The sequence below is a fragment of the Elephantulus edwardii genome, unplaced genomic scaffold (assembly GCF_000299155.1).
Source record: "Elephantulus edwardii isolate Elephantulus edwardi_28Jun2011 unplaced genomic scaffold, EleEdw1.0 scaffold00037, whole genome shotgun sequence".
Taxonomy (NCBI): Eukaryota; Metazoa; Chordata; class Mammalia; order Macroscelidea; family Macroscelididae; genus Elephantulus; species Elephantulus edwardii.
In genome coordinates, this window is record NW_006399787.1 from 1,349,580 (window position 1) to 1,365,435 (window position 15,856).

General features: G+C 38.5%; 1 protein-coding gene across 1 annotated transcript in view; it reads left to right on the forward strand.

The window, feature by feature from the left end:
* SEL1L (sel-1 suppressor of lin-12-like (C. elegans)) overlaps positions 1-15,856 on the forward strand; it is a 56,183-nt gene that overhangs the window by 20,840 nt on the left and 19,487 nt on the right. The window contains exons 4-8 of the mRNA XM_006884766.1: positions 1,762-1,929; positions 6,758-6,863; positions 7,645-7,807; positions 12,216-12,269; positions 12,360-12,419. Of these exons, the coding sequence (XP_006884828.1) occupies positions 1,762-1,929; positions 6,758-6,863; positions 7,645-7,807; positions 12,216-12,269; positions 12,360-12,419 (551 nt within the window). The remainder of the gene's footprint in view (positions 1-1,761; positions 1,930-6,757; positions 6,864-7,644; positions 7,808-12,215; positions 12,270-12,359; positions 12,420-15,856) is intronic.

Sequence of the window (15,856 nt, forward strand, 5' to 3'; positions counted from 1 at the left end):
GAGATAGACACATGACCTGAAGCTACAGAATTCCTCCAGACAAACTGCAAGATTAAATATTTACAGTTCTCATTAATAGAGCACCTATCTAAACAACTACCTAGCAGGATAGTCTTTAATGGCACTGTAAAACTTTGGGGGAAGGGGGGCTGGGAACAGCACTGGTGACAGTGGGTCACTTCTGATGGAGCGACCCTGTTAAACAGTAGACCTGCCTGTAGAGTTTCCTATGCTGAGATATGGAGCCATTAGTGGGTTAACTTTTCACTTAAAAGCCCAACACTTGGGGGGAGGGATTGTATAACAATGAAAGAATGAATTGAGGGGGGAGGGAGTAAGCAGGGAGAAAAGTGCAACAATGAATGAATGGAAACCTTAAGTCTCTGTAAACTTTCATTAAAATTTAAAAAAAAAAACACCCATCACTTAACCATTGCACCTCCAAGTCTGCTTATAAAAGCCTTAAAATGAGAAATTTGCAATACTCTTCACTTTATTCATATAAATCAAGAAGTAGCTTTGTTTTGGTTTGATTTTTAATTTTGTGATTGAAAATGAGGAAATTATGTTCTTTGCAATATAACAACTTTCAGGCCACATTTACTTAGCACTGTTGTCTACAGGTGCACACAGACATACACACACTTACACTCCCTCTTTGTCTCTCATTCTCTCAGCTTACTCTCATTCAAACTTGCTGAAGTGGTTTTTATTTTCAAAATCTTCTGGCCCTGTATGCCTCTCCAAGGACCACTCAATTCCTTTCCTCCTTTTATAGCAAAGCTTTCTTAAGAAGATTGGTCTAGAAATTGCAGCCCAGTGTCTATATTCTTCGTCTGCTCTTGCCCACTTTGCCACTCACACTGTATGTTCTATTACACTCAAATCTTCATATGTTGTGTAATATGCCACACCCTTGCATCTGATTCTTAGCACCTACTCTTCTCCTGTCTGCAGTACTTCTGTCATCCCACACCTCCACCTTTCCTCCACCACCTACTTTGACATTCTTTGTGGTTCTGTTTAAACCTCAATTCCTCGCAGAGAAGATTTTCCCCTTCCATAACATCTGTCTTACTTTTGTGTATTGTCTTTTTTTTTCCTTGCTGGACAGTAAGATCTAAGTAGCAGAAATCTCTTCTGTCCCTCATCTTCTACACCTAGCATTATTTTTGGCACTTAGGAGATGGAAAGAAATCAAAATTAAGAGATAAGGCCTTTACTCTTAATATGTTCAACGTCTAGTGGAAGCTAGTGATGAAGAAATAACCTACATATATGTTATACATTACTCCAGTAAAATGCTGTGTGATCTTGGAGGGGAGTACATGAGTGATTAACTTGGCCTGGGGTAGCATTTTCCCTGAATAACTTAGCATTACTGAAGAAATTGTCAGATAACATACAGATGGAAGTAAAGGAAGTTGTTGCGAGCAACAGAATTGATTTTGTTGCATTTTACTCGCTAGTTGTACAGGACTATACGACCCAGCAGACTTTCAGCATCCTAAGATAGTATCTCAAGACCTTCAGAAATTCTGAGCTAGTTGACAGTAATGGTTAGTCAGCTACGTGTGCTCACTGAGTGGCTCCGTCTCGGGTCGTTCTAATCAGAATCGGTGCTGGGCCCTTTATACTCCACCTACAAGGTGTGCATTGCAGGTTCATCTTCAGGTGCTAACAGTTAAAACGGACTGTTAAATTCATGAATACCAAAGTTCCTTTCATGAGGGGATTTTTCATGTTTTCTTGTCCTTCCAGTTTTGACAGCCATTGAAGGCACAGCACATGGCGAGCCCTGCCACTTCCCTTTTCTCTTTCTGGATAAAGAATATGATGAATGTACATCAGATGGAAGGGAAGACGGCAGACTGTGGTGCGCTACCACTTATGATTACAAGACAGATGAAAAGTGGGGCTTTTGTGAAAGTAAGTAGTATTCTGTAAGAAAGTGTGTCAATGTTGTTTTATGTTAAGGCCCATATTTCAAATATTCAAGTTGTTGTGTGCTATCGAATTGGAACTGACCCATAGCTGACCCTCTGGTGGGTTTTCAGAGGTAGTTAATCACATGGGAGGAGACTGACTGCCCATCCTTCTCCTGGAGAGCAGCTGGTATATTCAGACCACCTGCCTTTGGGATTGCAGCACAGCTTCTGCCTCTAGGCCACCAAAGCTTCTTATTCAAATGAGAAGACTTATTAACATGACTGTTACGCAAATATGAACACCAACAGCCAAAGCAGAGGACGTTGAAGATTTTTACCAAATTTTGCAGTCCCCAGCTGACCAAACAATCAATGTGTGTTACTAGTAACTGGGGATTAGAATGCAAAAGGTTCAAACAATGAAAAAGGACTCACAAAAAGTTTAAACTTGGGAGTGGAAATGAGGTAAAAAAAATTGAATTTTGTATGCTTAGTAATTTATTCAGCACAAATACCTTTTATAAAAAAAAAAAACCAAACACAAATGGCAGCTTCAGACATAGACGTCACCTGATGGACTGCATAGGAATCAGATTGTCTACATCTATAGAAGGAATCACTGGAAAAGCTCAATATTCAGTCAAAACAGAGCCAGCTGCCGAATGTGGAATGGACCATCAATTACTCATCTACTAGTTAAAATTGAGGCTGAAGAAAATTAAAACAACGTCCACAGGAAACCTAAGTATGACTTTGAGTCTTGTCCCACCTGAATTTAAAAATCATCTTCAGAATAGGTTTAAAGCATTGAATACCAGTGATCACCAGATGAGTTCTGGGATGACATCAAAGATGTCATCTGTGAAGAGGACAAAAGGTCATCACAAAGACTTGTAGAAAAGAGAGGGGGGAAAAAATCCATGTCAGAAGAAACACTGAAAATTGCACTAGAGCATCGAGAAGCCAAAACAAAGGGAAAGATGCTGAAATGAAAGAGCGGAACAGAGTACTTAAAAGGGCAGCTAAAGAAGACAAAACAGTATTATAATGGAATGTGCAGAGAGCTCAAATCAGAATAAAAAGGAAAGAACTGGCTCAATATTTCTAAAGCTGAACTGAAAAATTTAAGGCTTGGGTTATAGTACTTAAGACGCTATGGGTAAAATCTTGAGTGATGTGTGAACCATAAAAAGAAGATGAAAGGAATACACAGAGTGATGGTAGCAGAAAGAATTGGCTGGCACTGAAAGATGTCAAGAAGTGTCATGTGCTCAGGAGCCAATTGTAATTAAGAAGTTCAGGCTGCACTGAAGGCATTGGTAACAAATAAGACCCCAGGAGTCGATGAGACATATTTTCAATATGTTGGACATATTCCAATTAGTTAACATATTTCCAGTAACAGATGTAGCCTCAGATGTGCTCACCAGTCTGCCAAGAAAGTTGAAGGACAGCTACCTAGCTGACTAACTGGAAGAGATCCATATTTGTTTCCATTCCCGAGAATGGGGCTCCAAAAAAATGTGGAATTATTGAGCAATATTAATAATATCACACGCAAGCAAAAATAATGCTGAAGATCTTTTTAAAAAATGGCTCCAACAGTACCCCATGTATTGACAAAACTGATAGAAGTTCTTCAGGCTGGATTTAGAAAAGGCCGTGACACCAGTGGTGTTAAAATTGATGTCAGATGGATCCTGGCTGAAAGCAGAGAATACCAGAAGAATGTCTGTCTGTGTTTTATTGATGATGCAAAGGTATTTGTGTGGATCATAACAAATGATGGCTAGCGTTGAGGAGAATGGGAAGAAGAATGTGGCATCAAGATTAGAGGAAAACTCATCAACAGCCTGTGTTATGTATGTGACGCAGCTTTGCTTGCTAAAAGTAAGGAGGACTTGAAGCACTTGTTGCAGAAGACCAGACTCCTGCCTTCACTGTGGATTGCATCTCAGCATCAAGAAAACAAACATTCTCACCACTGGACTAATAGGCAACATCACGATATATGGAGAAAAGATTGAAACTGTCAACAGGTTCCTCTCACTTGAATCCATAGTCCACACACTTGGTACCAGTAGTCAGGAGATCAGGAGACATACTACATTGGGAGAGTCTGCAGTCAGGGACTTCTCCAAACTGTTGAGGAGCAACGGTGTCAGTTTGAACATCAGGGTGCACCTGATTCAGGCGCTGGGCTTTTCAGTCACTTACGGTGCATCTGAGAGCTGGACAGTAAGGATGAAAGAAGAAAAATTGATGCCTTGGGAAGTGTACTGAATGTCCCACGGACTACCAAAAGAACAAACAGGAGAGAACAGCCAGAGTGCTCCTTGGCGGCAAAGAAGACAAAGCTTCGCCTCACATACTTGGCATGTTGTTGAAAGGGGCTGCTGCTTGGAGAGGACATTGTGCTTGGAAAGGTGGAATTGACACAGTGACTGCTGCAGTGGGCTTGAATATATCAGAGCCGATGAGGGTGGCACAGGATAGTACCTGGTTCAGACCTGTTGATCACTCTGAGTCATACTCAAATTTAACAGCATCTAACAACCCTTCAGTAAGCCACATTCTAGCCATCGCCTTCCACTTCTATTAGAACTGGTCAGTGTTAATGGCATGGTTAAAGACGTAGAGACCAGAGACTCAAGACGCATGCAGGATGCTTATTTCCACTCTGGTCTCAGGCAACTCCTCAAGTTCTTCATTTCTTATTTCAAAATTATTTTGTTATGCACACCCATGTTTATTGCAGCTTTGTTCACACTAGCAAGGAGCTGGAAACAATCTAAGTGCCCATCAACAAACGAATGGATAGAGAAGATCTGGTATATTCATACCATGCAGTACTATGCTACGTTGAAAAACAACTCATGCAATATTATTCAAAATGGGTGACCCTGGAGGACATTTTGCTGAGTGAAGTATCTCAGTCACAAAAGGACAAATACTGCATGGTGCCACTGTTGTAAAATGGAAGTGACTTCGGGGTTAAGGGGAGACTGAGAAAGATGGGTTCAATAATGTATACTGCATTGAAACAGATGAGGGAGAAAACTGTTTAAAAGGGATATGTGATTAGGTATTTTTGTCATGACAGGAGTCCAGAGCAAAGGCTGCATAGTGGGGTGAAACTGGGGGAGGGATTGTAAAACAATGGAAGAAGTTTACTTTTCCAAGAGAGTAGTGTACTGGGGGGAGGGTTGGGAGGGTAGAAAAGTGCAACAGTGAATGAATGGAAATCCAAAGTCACTGGAAATTTTCATTGAAATTAATAATAAATTTAAAAAAATTGTTGTTGATGTGTATAAGTTGTTCTAAACCCTTCAAGCGGACTGTTAAACTAATGTAGCTGTGAATAGAAGAAAAATACATTAAAAATTTTTTTTTGTAATAAGAATTTTTTTAAATCTAAGAACATAGTAACAGTGTACATCAACTTTTCCTTTTCTCAAAAAGATGAGGATTTAAAGTCAATTTATGATCAATACAAAGTGCATTATGATGCATTCCTAATAGCCTTTAATTTCGTTAAAGAATAGTTATGCCTTAGCATGTTTATTGCATAATTTCCTATTTAGAGCAACAATTCATCTAGTTAATCTTACTTAAATGGTGTAAATTACACCTTTTTTTACCTTTTTCTTTTTTTATTATTACTAATTTTAATAAAAGTTTACAGAGACTTTGGATTTCCATTCATTCATTCTTGCACTCTACTCCCTGCCCACCAGTTTGCTCTTCTTTTTAAAAAGTAAAAGAAAAATTCTTTCATTGTTATGCAATCCCTCCCCCCAAGTCCACTTCTCCATGAAGCCTTCATTCTGGACTCCTGTCATAACAATAATACCTAATCATATATCCCTGAGTGAAGTATGCTATGGTAAAGTAACAGCAGATATATTTATCTGATTTTAATATTAATACCTGTATTGAATGAGCTGACTTCTTAACAGGCATGCTCTGTTTTCGTAGCCTTTTAAGGGTAAAATAATAATAGGAAAAATTTTCTAACTGTAAGATAACAGGATAAACTTTCCAACTATAATGTAACAAGAAATTCTTCCTTATACCCTTATTGATACTAAATAGCATGTTTTAAATCTGTTTATGTATTATTCTTCTTTGCTCTCTTTTTTAAAAATTTAAGTGAAAAATCTACAAACCATCCTGGGTTTTCATTCTATCATTCATAGACATTTTGTTTTCTAACAATAACAGTTGATGGAATAGTACTTTGAATGTTAGATTAAATCAGTATATTTAATGTAAAACCATATATTTTCCTAATTTTTATTGTATAAGTAATCATTATTACCTTCTCTTTATAAAGAATACAACATGACTAGGACAAGTTGGCCACGGTTCTCCGATGTCCTTCTGCTTTTAACTAACTTTGGTATATTTATAATCATAAGCTCCCACTAAACTTTAGAGTTGAGTAATATAAAAGATTTTAGAAAGACTAAAAGTAGCCCCCCCAAAAATAATTTTGTTACTGGATTGACACAGTGACTCTAATAATGGACTCCGGTCTCTGAGAGATGGGGACGGTGTCACAGGATAGGATCAGGTTCAGTTCTGTTGTTCATCACGTTACTGTGAGTCCTAGTTGATTGGGGAGCACAGAGCAACAACATTGCTTTTTCTAGAAAATAATGACATAAACTGGTATATTTAGACAAAAAATAAATCCTAGCAGCCACACTTTAGCCACGCGTTTTTTAAAGTTGGAATAAATGAACTACCCAAAAGGAAAACATACGTATTGATGTTTGGTTATGCAATGTTAGGTCTGTTTCAATGCATGGATATTTTACTCTTAGCTGAAGAGGAGGCTGCTAAAAGACGCCAGATGCAGGAAGCAGAAATGATGTACCAGACTGGGATGAAAATCCTCAATGGAAGCAATAGGAAAAGTCAAAAAAGAGAGTAGGTATTGCTAAATCCATTCTCCCAAGATAGGCCGTTACTGAGGTAAATTGTTGAGTATTTAATTGTTTTTCAAAGTGTGCTGTTGAAGACAGCCGGGATAAAAGCTATGTTACAGGAACATTTTATATGGAGTTGAATGGCATTGCCTGCATAAAAATTTAGGTTCTTGGGATAAAATGTAAATAATCATCTCAAAAATGAACAATCAGCAGAATATAAATAGTTGGCTACAGTTATTATCGTATATCAGAACCAAGAATATATAAACATACTGTTCAGATTTCAAAGTGAAATAAAAGGAAATGTAGCAGAGTGTTTTGGTTTTCTTCTCTTCTTCAAGGCAAAGACTAGAATTTAAGAATTGTCCTTTGAGAAGAATGTGAAACAAGTGACTGTCTTTGCTAAGATTTTGTTTGATTTTAGCTGTTTTTTTAAATTTTCATATTATCAGGAAAATTTGAAAAAAATTAATGTAGAATTTTAATGGATACTATCATATTGCTTATACTTCTCCAAATGAAATTTTAGTTAATTTTTAAGAAATTTTTTTTCATTCCTTAGATTATTCTAAGATAACAGGATCACAGAGTAAACCAGTGCTTTGCATAAAAAATACAGTAGCCAAAATGTTTTCTACAGTTAGTAGAATTAAGATCTTAGAGGAATTCTGTAGATTAAGGAATGATTTATGCTATGTTCTAATTGATCTTAAAAACTGTAAGGGCTATTGAGGATGGCTATGCTAATATTTTGTCTTAATTCCAATTTCCATTTGAAGAGCTTATCGGTATCTGCAGAAGGCAGCCAGCATGAACCATACCAAGGCCCTGGAAAGAGTGTCCTATTCTCTGTTGTTTGGAGATTACTTGACACAGAATATCCAGGCGGCTAAAGAGATGTTTGAGAAACTGACTGAGGAGGGATCTCCCAAGGGCCAGACCGTAAGTGCACTTTCAAAGGAGACTCTCCACGCACATCGCCTGCTTTTCTCGGCTGTTTACTGTCTGCACCCTCACTTCTGTTATTTCATTCCAGTTAAAACTGGAAGGTAAAAATATCTTAAATATTAAGTTTTGGGTAGATTTCTTTTTTTATCTATTTTAAATATTCTTTCAGTTTGGTCAATGAAAAATTTTTCCCCCCAGTTGTCTGAAATTTCTATAACCTTGCTCCATGGATGGTGTAGAGCAAAGCCTCAAACCATTTCAGCACTGCTCTTGCAAGCACTATAGGAATACACAGGAAAATTTAAGCTCAGTGAACACATATAAGTTGTGGTTTCCCCAAACTATGTCGATAGTTTTCTAAATATGGTCTATATTTTTTGTTTGGGGTTTTTTGTGTTTTGTTTTGCTTTTGCTTTTTAGTGAAGGTTTTCAAAGAGATTGACTTTCCCTCATTCATTCATGCACATTTTCCCCTCCCTCCCCCAGTTCCCTTTGTGACACTTTTTCTATTACAGGCTATTAATTGTCATATATGTAGATAACTATCTTCTATCTGAAATTACTTGCCATTACATTTTTACCAAAGTTCAAATGCTTCAGCACTTACTACTCTTAATGGCTTGATTAAAAAAAGAATCTTATTCCAGAAGCAATACATGTATACTGTAGAAAAGTAGAGCTGCAAGTTAGCAGCAGAAGAAAGTTAACAACAGCACATTTCCACAGTTCAGGTGTCACAGTTGTTAATGGTCATTCGCTCATATCATTCTGAACCTGTCTCATTATATACACATGGGAATTTTTATATAAATAAAAGTGCCCTGTAAACTGTTTCATAACTAGCTCTTTTTGGAAAATAGTTTTCATTCCAGTTATTATATAATACCATATTCTCTTCGATAATTTCTGCACTCAGGTCACCTTTCTTTGGAATGGGAACAAGTATCAATCTCTTTCAGTCAATTGGCCAGCTGGCTCTCCCCCAGATTTCTTGACACAACCTAGTAAGCACATCTTGGGTAGTGTCTGTTTGTTGAAATATGTCAATTGGTATACCATCAAATCTTGGAGCCTTGTTTTTTGCCAATTCTTTCAGAGCAACTTGAACTTCCTCCTCCATCACCACAGGCTCTTCCTCATACGTTATTTCATGAAATTTCTTCTGTATCAGCCAATTCCTTCTGGTACAATGACTCTATAGTCCTTCCATCTTCATTTATTGCTTCTTGGATTATTTAACTCTCTACCGAAAGTTTCCTTAAGTATTGCCACTCGTGGCTTGAGGGTTTTTTGGTCTTTTTTGGGGGGTTTGTTGTGTTTTAGTTTTTGGGGGGTTTTTTTCCAATTCTTTCAGCTTAAGAAACGCCGAGTGAATTTGGCCCTTTTGATTTTCTGGCTCCACCTCTTTGCACATTTCATTATAATATCTTGCTTTGTCGTCCCGAGCTGCCCTTTGAAATTTTCTGTTCAGCTCTTTGATTTCTTCCTTTAGCTTTGGCTTCTTGGTGCTCTAATGCAATATTCAGAGTCTCATCTGACGTCCGTCTTGGTCTTTTCTTCCTCTTCAGCCTTTGTGATGATCTTTTGCATTCTTCATGGACGATATTCTTGACATCCTCCCACAGCTCATTTGGTTTATGCTCATTGGTGCTCAAAGCCTCAAACCTGTTCCTGAGATGGTTAAGAAATTTGAGTGGGACAGACTTAAGGTCAAATTTAGGTTTGTGGATTTGACTTAATTTTCTTCAACTTCAGCTTGAACTTGCATATGAGTAGTTGGTGGTCTGTCTGTCCCACAATCAGCACCTGATCTGGTTTTCACAGCTGATATTGAGCTTCTCCAGTGATTCTTTCCACAAATGTAATTGATTTGATTCCTATCGATACCATCAGGTGAAAGTCAAGTATATAGCCTGTGTTTGTGTTTCTTGTAAAAGGTATTTGTGATGAATAAATCATTGAATGTGCAGAATTCTATCATTCTGTCTCCAGCCTCATTTCTGTTGCTGAGTCCATGTTTTCCAGTTACTGATCCTTCTTCCCTCTTCCCAGCTTTTGCGTTCCAGTTGCCCATTATTATCAATCCATCTTGATTGCACCTGCCAGAAGTGCAGGCTGGGTTTAGAAGAGGTCGTGGTACTAGGGATAATAGTAGCTATTATAGTATACTATAGTATACTAGTAGCTGATGTTAGATGGATCTTGGCAGAAAGAGAGAACCAGAGGAATGTCTATCTGTGCTTCACTGACAGTGCAAAGGCTTTTGACTGTGTGCATCACAACAAGCTGTGGCTGACTCTGAGAAGAATGGGAAGCCCAGAACATTTGACTGTGCTTATGCAAAACCTATACTTGGACCAAGAGGCAGTCCTCAGAACAGAGCAAGGAGACACTACATGGTTCAAAATTGGAAAGGGGGTCCACCAGGGATGTATTCTGTCTCCATACCTTTTCAATCTGTATGCAGAACAGATCATCCAGGACGCTGAGCTGTATGAGAAGGATGTGGCATCAGGATTGTTGGAAGATTCATCAACAACCTGCGTTATGCAGATGACACAACCCTGCTTGCTGAAACTGAAGAGAACCTGAAGTGCTTGCTGCAGAAGGTCAATGACTGCAGCCTTTAGTACAGATTGAAGCTCAACATCAAGAAAACAAAGATTCTCACCAATGGGCCAATTGGCAGCATCAGTATAGATGGTGAAGAATTGAGATAGTGAACAGTTTTGGTTTGCTTGGCTCCACAGTCAACACTCTTGGTACCAGCAGCCAGGAAATCAAGAGTCGAATTGCATTGGGAAAGTGCTGTCAAGGAACTCTCAAGAGTACTGAAGAGCAACAATGTTAGGCTAGAGACTAAGGTGGGCCAGATCCAGGCTATAGTCTTCACAATTGCATGCTATGCATCGGAAAGCTGGACAGTGACTAGGGATGATAGAGAATTGATGCCTTTGAGCTGTGGTGCTGGAGAAGAGTGTTGAATATACCATGGACTGCTAGGAGAACAAACAACTGGGCTGCGCCTTGGAGTCAAGAATTCTGAAGCTTCATCTGACATACTTTGGCATGTTGCAAGGAGGGACCAGTCCTTGGAGAGGGACATCATGCTTGGAAGGGTGGAGGGACAGCGCAGGAGAGGAAGATCCTCAATGAAGATGGATCGATTCAGTGATTGGGGTAGTGGGAGTAGGTGTGTTGGAGACAGTGAGGTTGGCACAGGATAGAGCAAGGTTTAGGACTCTTGTACATAGGGTCACTATGAGTTGCAAGCAACTTGATGGCACATAACAACACAACCATATTCTGTATTGTTGTTGTTGTTGATATCGGTCGAGTCAATCACGACTCATAGCGACTCCATGAACAAAAGACCTAATGTCTTTCTATTACTATCGTCATTTCTCCAAGTTCATAGTGTTTCATAGCCATATGGTTTAGGAAGTGGATGCCCCTCCTGCTTCCAAACCTGTTTTTCAACTAGGAGACAGTAAGGTTGGCTCAGGATAGAGCAGGGTTCAGAGCTGATTTACCTAGGGTTGCTGTGAATCACAAGCAGTCCCTCCCCTTCTACCTTTATCACTGTAACTTACTCTGACTCTCATTAAGGATGCTTCAGCACAGGGGAAAGGGATTATTGTGTGTGAAGAAAACGGCTCTGATGTAAGCAAAGGCAAAGAAGACAAAGCTCTACTTCACATACTTGGAGCATGTTGTTAGGAGATGCTGTTCCTTGGAGAGGGACATCATGCTTGGAAAAGTAGAAGGTCGGCGAAAGAGAGGAAGACCTTCATCTAGATGGATTGACATGATAACAGCTGTAGTGACTCAAGTATGTCAAAAATTATGAGGATGGCACAGCATAGGACAGTTCAGATCATCTCTTGTTCATAGGCTTAAGAGTTGTATTTGATTCGACAGCACCTAACAAAAACATTACAAAGTGGCCTCCCTCTCCCTCCCAGCTCCTCCTCTTCACCCCCTGCTGCCTCTTTATTCCTAGCATACTGTTGCTTGATAACCTCTTACCTTTTTCATAGTGTACCCCACTCTGTAAGTTGATAGGATGTTTGTGGGGTTTTTTTGGTTCATAGTAGTTATTCAGAAAGATAAAGTAAAATTCATATTTAAGTGATTTTTTTCCTAATGAATATTTTATAATAAGCTTTTATAATATTTTAAGTCTCCAAGTTAAACTTTTCAACTTACTTGAAGTTCTTTTTCATTTTGTTATTTGCAAAACAATGAATGTATTTCTTATACTCTTTAATTCCACCCTTGTATATACTTGGCACACAGAATTTAATCTTTAACAATCAGATTCCCTGGCATCTGTATGTATCTAAGTCTGCCTTAGACTTTCACCAAAGAAAGAAGTCTTACTTTTATCATTTTGTTTCAGGCTCTTGGTTTTCTGTATGCCTCTGGGCTCGGTGTTAATTCAAGTCAGGCAAAGGTAACCCTATTACATTTTTATTGTAATCTGTCATTTAAATTGGATAAATATGTGCCTGTGTTGAGCCAAGCTTTTTTTGTTCTTCCACAGGCCCTTGTGTATTACACTTTTGGAGCTCTTGGGGGCAACCTGATAGCCCACATGGTTTTGGTGAGTACAACTTATGTTGTAGGTTAGCAGCACTGAGTAGCAGAAGTGGCAAAACAATTTATAATGGTCATAACTTTTCCATCCTTCATGATTAATACTTGCTTATTATAGTTACTTAAAGCCTAATAATCACTTGAATAACCTTCAGATACTTGCTAATGATTCTAGCAAATTAAATTGATAACTATAAAAAATAGAGACCTGGTAAATGGCTTTTTAAATTATAATAAATTTAAATTTACTTATCTTGCATTTTGCAATTAGGTTGATAAAGTACTTAAACAAAAACCTGTTTTATAAAAGACATAAAGCAGTAGCTCTTGTTTATTGCCTTGATAGCACTGGTCATTTGAATGGTGATCACTATGAGAGTTATGTGCCATTGAATCAGAGCAGACTCGCAGCTGACCCTCCAGTGGTTCTTTAGAGGCTATAAATAGCACAGGAGATTGCTCATCCTTGTCCTTTGAAGAAGTTGGTGGATTTGAACCACACACCTTTGGTTTGGAATCACAACTCCTTACCACTACAAAATAGCTCACTGTAGGACAGAGATCGTAAGGATCACACCGAATACGTATGGTTCAGATATGTGTTCACAGGATTACTCTGAATTGTAGTCACTGGAAGGCAGACTAATAACAACAGATGAAGTCTCAAGTGCACCTGATCCAAGCAATGGTATTTCCACTCACCTCTTATACATGTAAAATCTAGGCAGTGAATAAGGAAAAACAAAGAAGGTTTGGTGAACTTGAGTTATAATGTTGCCAAAGAATATTGAATTTACCAAAAAGAAGAAACAGATCTGTCTTGTAAGAAGTACAGTCAGGATCTCCTATTATAAGGAAGGATGTAAGACCACCTCATATTCTTTGGACATGTTAGCAAGAGGGACCAATTCCTGAAGTACGCCAGGCTTGATAAACAAGGTCACTGAGAGGAGGAGACTCTGAGTGAGATGTAATGACAGAGGAGGTGCATCAGGGGACATAGCCTTAATTGTGAGGATGGCATAGGCCTGGACAGGAATTCTGTTCTGCCTGGAGTCACTGTGAAACAGAATGGACTTGATAACACCTGAACAGCAGTGATAAGACTCTTCCTACCAAACCCCTTTCGGCTTAAATGGTTAAAATTTGTTTATCCTGCATTCTGCTTTGTAAACTTGACCTTCAGCAAGTCACATGACTTCTCATCCTTGTTACTATGTGCAGAATTAATGTTTATTCATATAGGAATGTAAAATGTAGATTGTTCAGAAATTAAACAGCAGAGAAACCAGTCAAAAATCTAAATAAGGAAGAGGGAGAAAAGCTGACTCTCCAGCCTTGGTCATTGGTAAGATTAAAGACTTAAAAAATAAAGAATCCCTACTTCCCTGACCATCTGGCAAGAACCTAGATATTTCTACCTGCCATGCATGTTTATTGAGTATCTGTCCTTTCTGCTTATTGGGACCATCAATTGCTCATGTGTAAGTTCAAGTTGAATCTAAAGAATATGAAAACAAGTCCACAGGATCCACATTATAACCTACTCTGACTGGGTTTAAAAACCATCTGAAGAACAGATTGAATTGTAATGAGTGAAGACTAGATGACTTGTTGGATGACATCAAGAATTTGTCATCCTTGAAGAAAGCCAACAGTCATTACAATAACAGGAAAAAGAAAAGACCAAAATGGTCAGAAGAAACTTTGAAACTTGCACTAGAACATTGAAAGGCCAAAACAAAAGGAAGAAATGCTAAAATAAGAGAGCTGAACATAAAATTTCAAAGGACATCCCAAGAATACAAAGCAAAGTGAAATGTGGAAGGACCTTGAGTTAGAAAATAAAAAATAACATGCGAAGCATTTCTCAACCTGATAAAATGGAAGAACAAATTTAAGCGTCAGGTTGAATTCTAGAAAACTTAATTTTGCTCATGCAAAACCTATACATGGACAAACAGTTGTTCAGACATTTTAAGAGAACACTGCAAGGTTTAAAAATCCGGAAAGATTGCATTAGAGTTGTATCCTCTCTCCATAACTCTTCTATCTGTAGGCTGAGCAAATAATCCAGGATACTGGTCAATATGATGAAGATGGCATTAAGATTGGAGAAAGACTGTCACACAGATGACACAACCTTGCTTGCAGAAAGTGAAGGACAATTGAAGCACTTACTGCAAAAGATCTAACACTATAGCTTTCAATATGGATCACATTTCAGCTTCAAGAAAACTAAATCCTCACCACTGAACTAATAGGCACCATCATGATAAGTATGATGAAAATATTGAAGTGTTCATGATTTCATTTTCTTGGATCCACAGTCAATACCCATAAATCAGCACTCAATAAATTAAAAGTTCTGTTGCATTGGGAAAATCTGATATAAGTTCTCCCAAGTGATAAAGAGAAAGGAGGTCGGGTTAAAGACTAACGTGCACCTGCTCCAAGCCCAGCTCTCTTCGGTTACTTTCAGTACTTCTGAAAGTTGGACAGTGACTGATGACAGAGAATTGACACCTGTGAATTGTGTTGAGTACTGATTAGCCCTGGACTGCCAAGAGAACAAACAGATCTGTCCTTAAGGAAGTACAGAGGTGTTCATTAAAGGCAAAGATGGTGGAACTTTGTCTTATTCACCTTGGGCAGGTCGAAAGGGATCAGTCCTTGGAAAAAGTCTTATAGACTATATCATAGGGTGGAGCATGTGGGAGGTACTGAGGACAGTGCAGGATACGGCAGAGTTCAGATCTATTGTTCACAGGGTCTTTGTAAGTTAAAGTCAGCTTGATGGCACCTAACAACAAGGACGGGGACTTCAAAACTAAGGCATAGTCCCTGTTTTCAAGAAGCTTTTGATTCTGAAAGGGAGACAAAAGTAAGGACATCTTACGGTATAGTCCATGAAATCAGGAGGCCTTAGGGTATAATGAGATTTTAGGGATCACTGAAATACTGGAATAGAGAGGAAAATTGAGTAGGGTGAAACTTTGAGGCAAGAAGCAACTGAAATGATGCTTGAGGAACAAATAGTAATGAGCTATTAGAGGAAGTTGAAGGTTGCCGAGGAAACAAAAGTATGAAAAGGAAGAAAGGTGAATGTAGTGCTTGCAAGAAAACACGAATGAGTTCATGTGTTTAAAAAGTAGAACCACAGTTCATCACCTGGGCAGGTAGATAGGAGTGACTAGAAGGGCTTTAAACCAAACTGTGAGCCTGGACTTCATCCTGTTACAGTGTTAAACCACGAAAGGTGTCTACCCAGGGAAAAAACTTTCTGAAATACTCCTCATGACTTTCAAAGTTAAATTTGTAGTAAATTTCTTCGTTAAACAAGAATTCAAAGTCATTCTCAGTGGATTTTCAAGAAACACAAAACATAGTATTTTACATGGAAAAGAGTGTTAAATCTTTTGATAAAAGTTGGGGGGGCGGTTT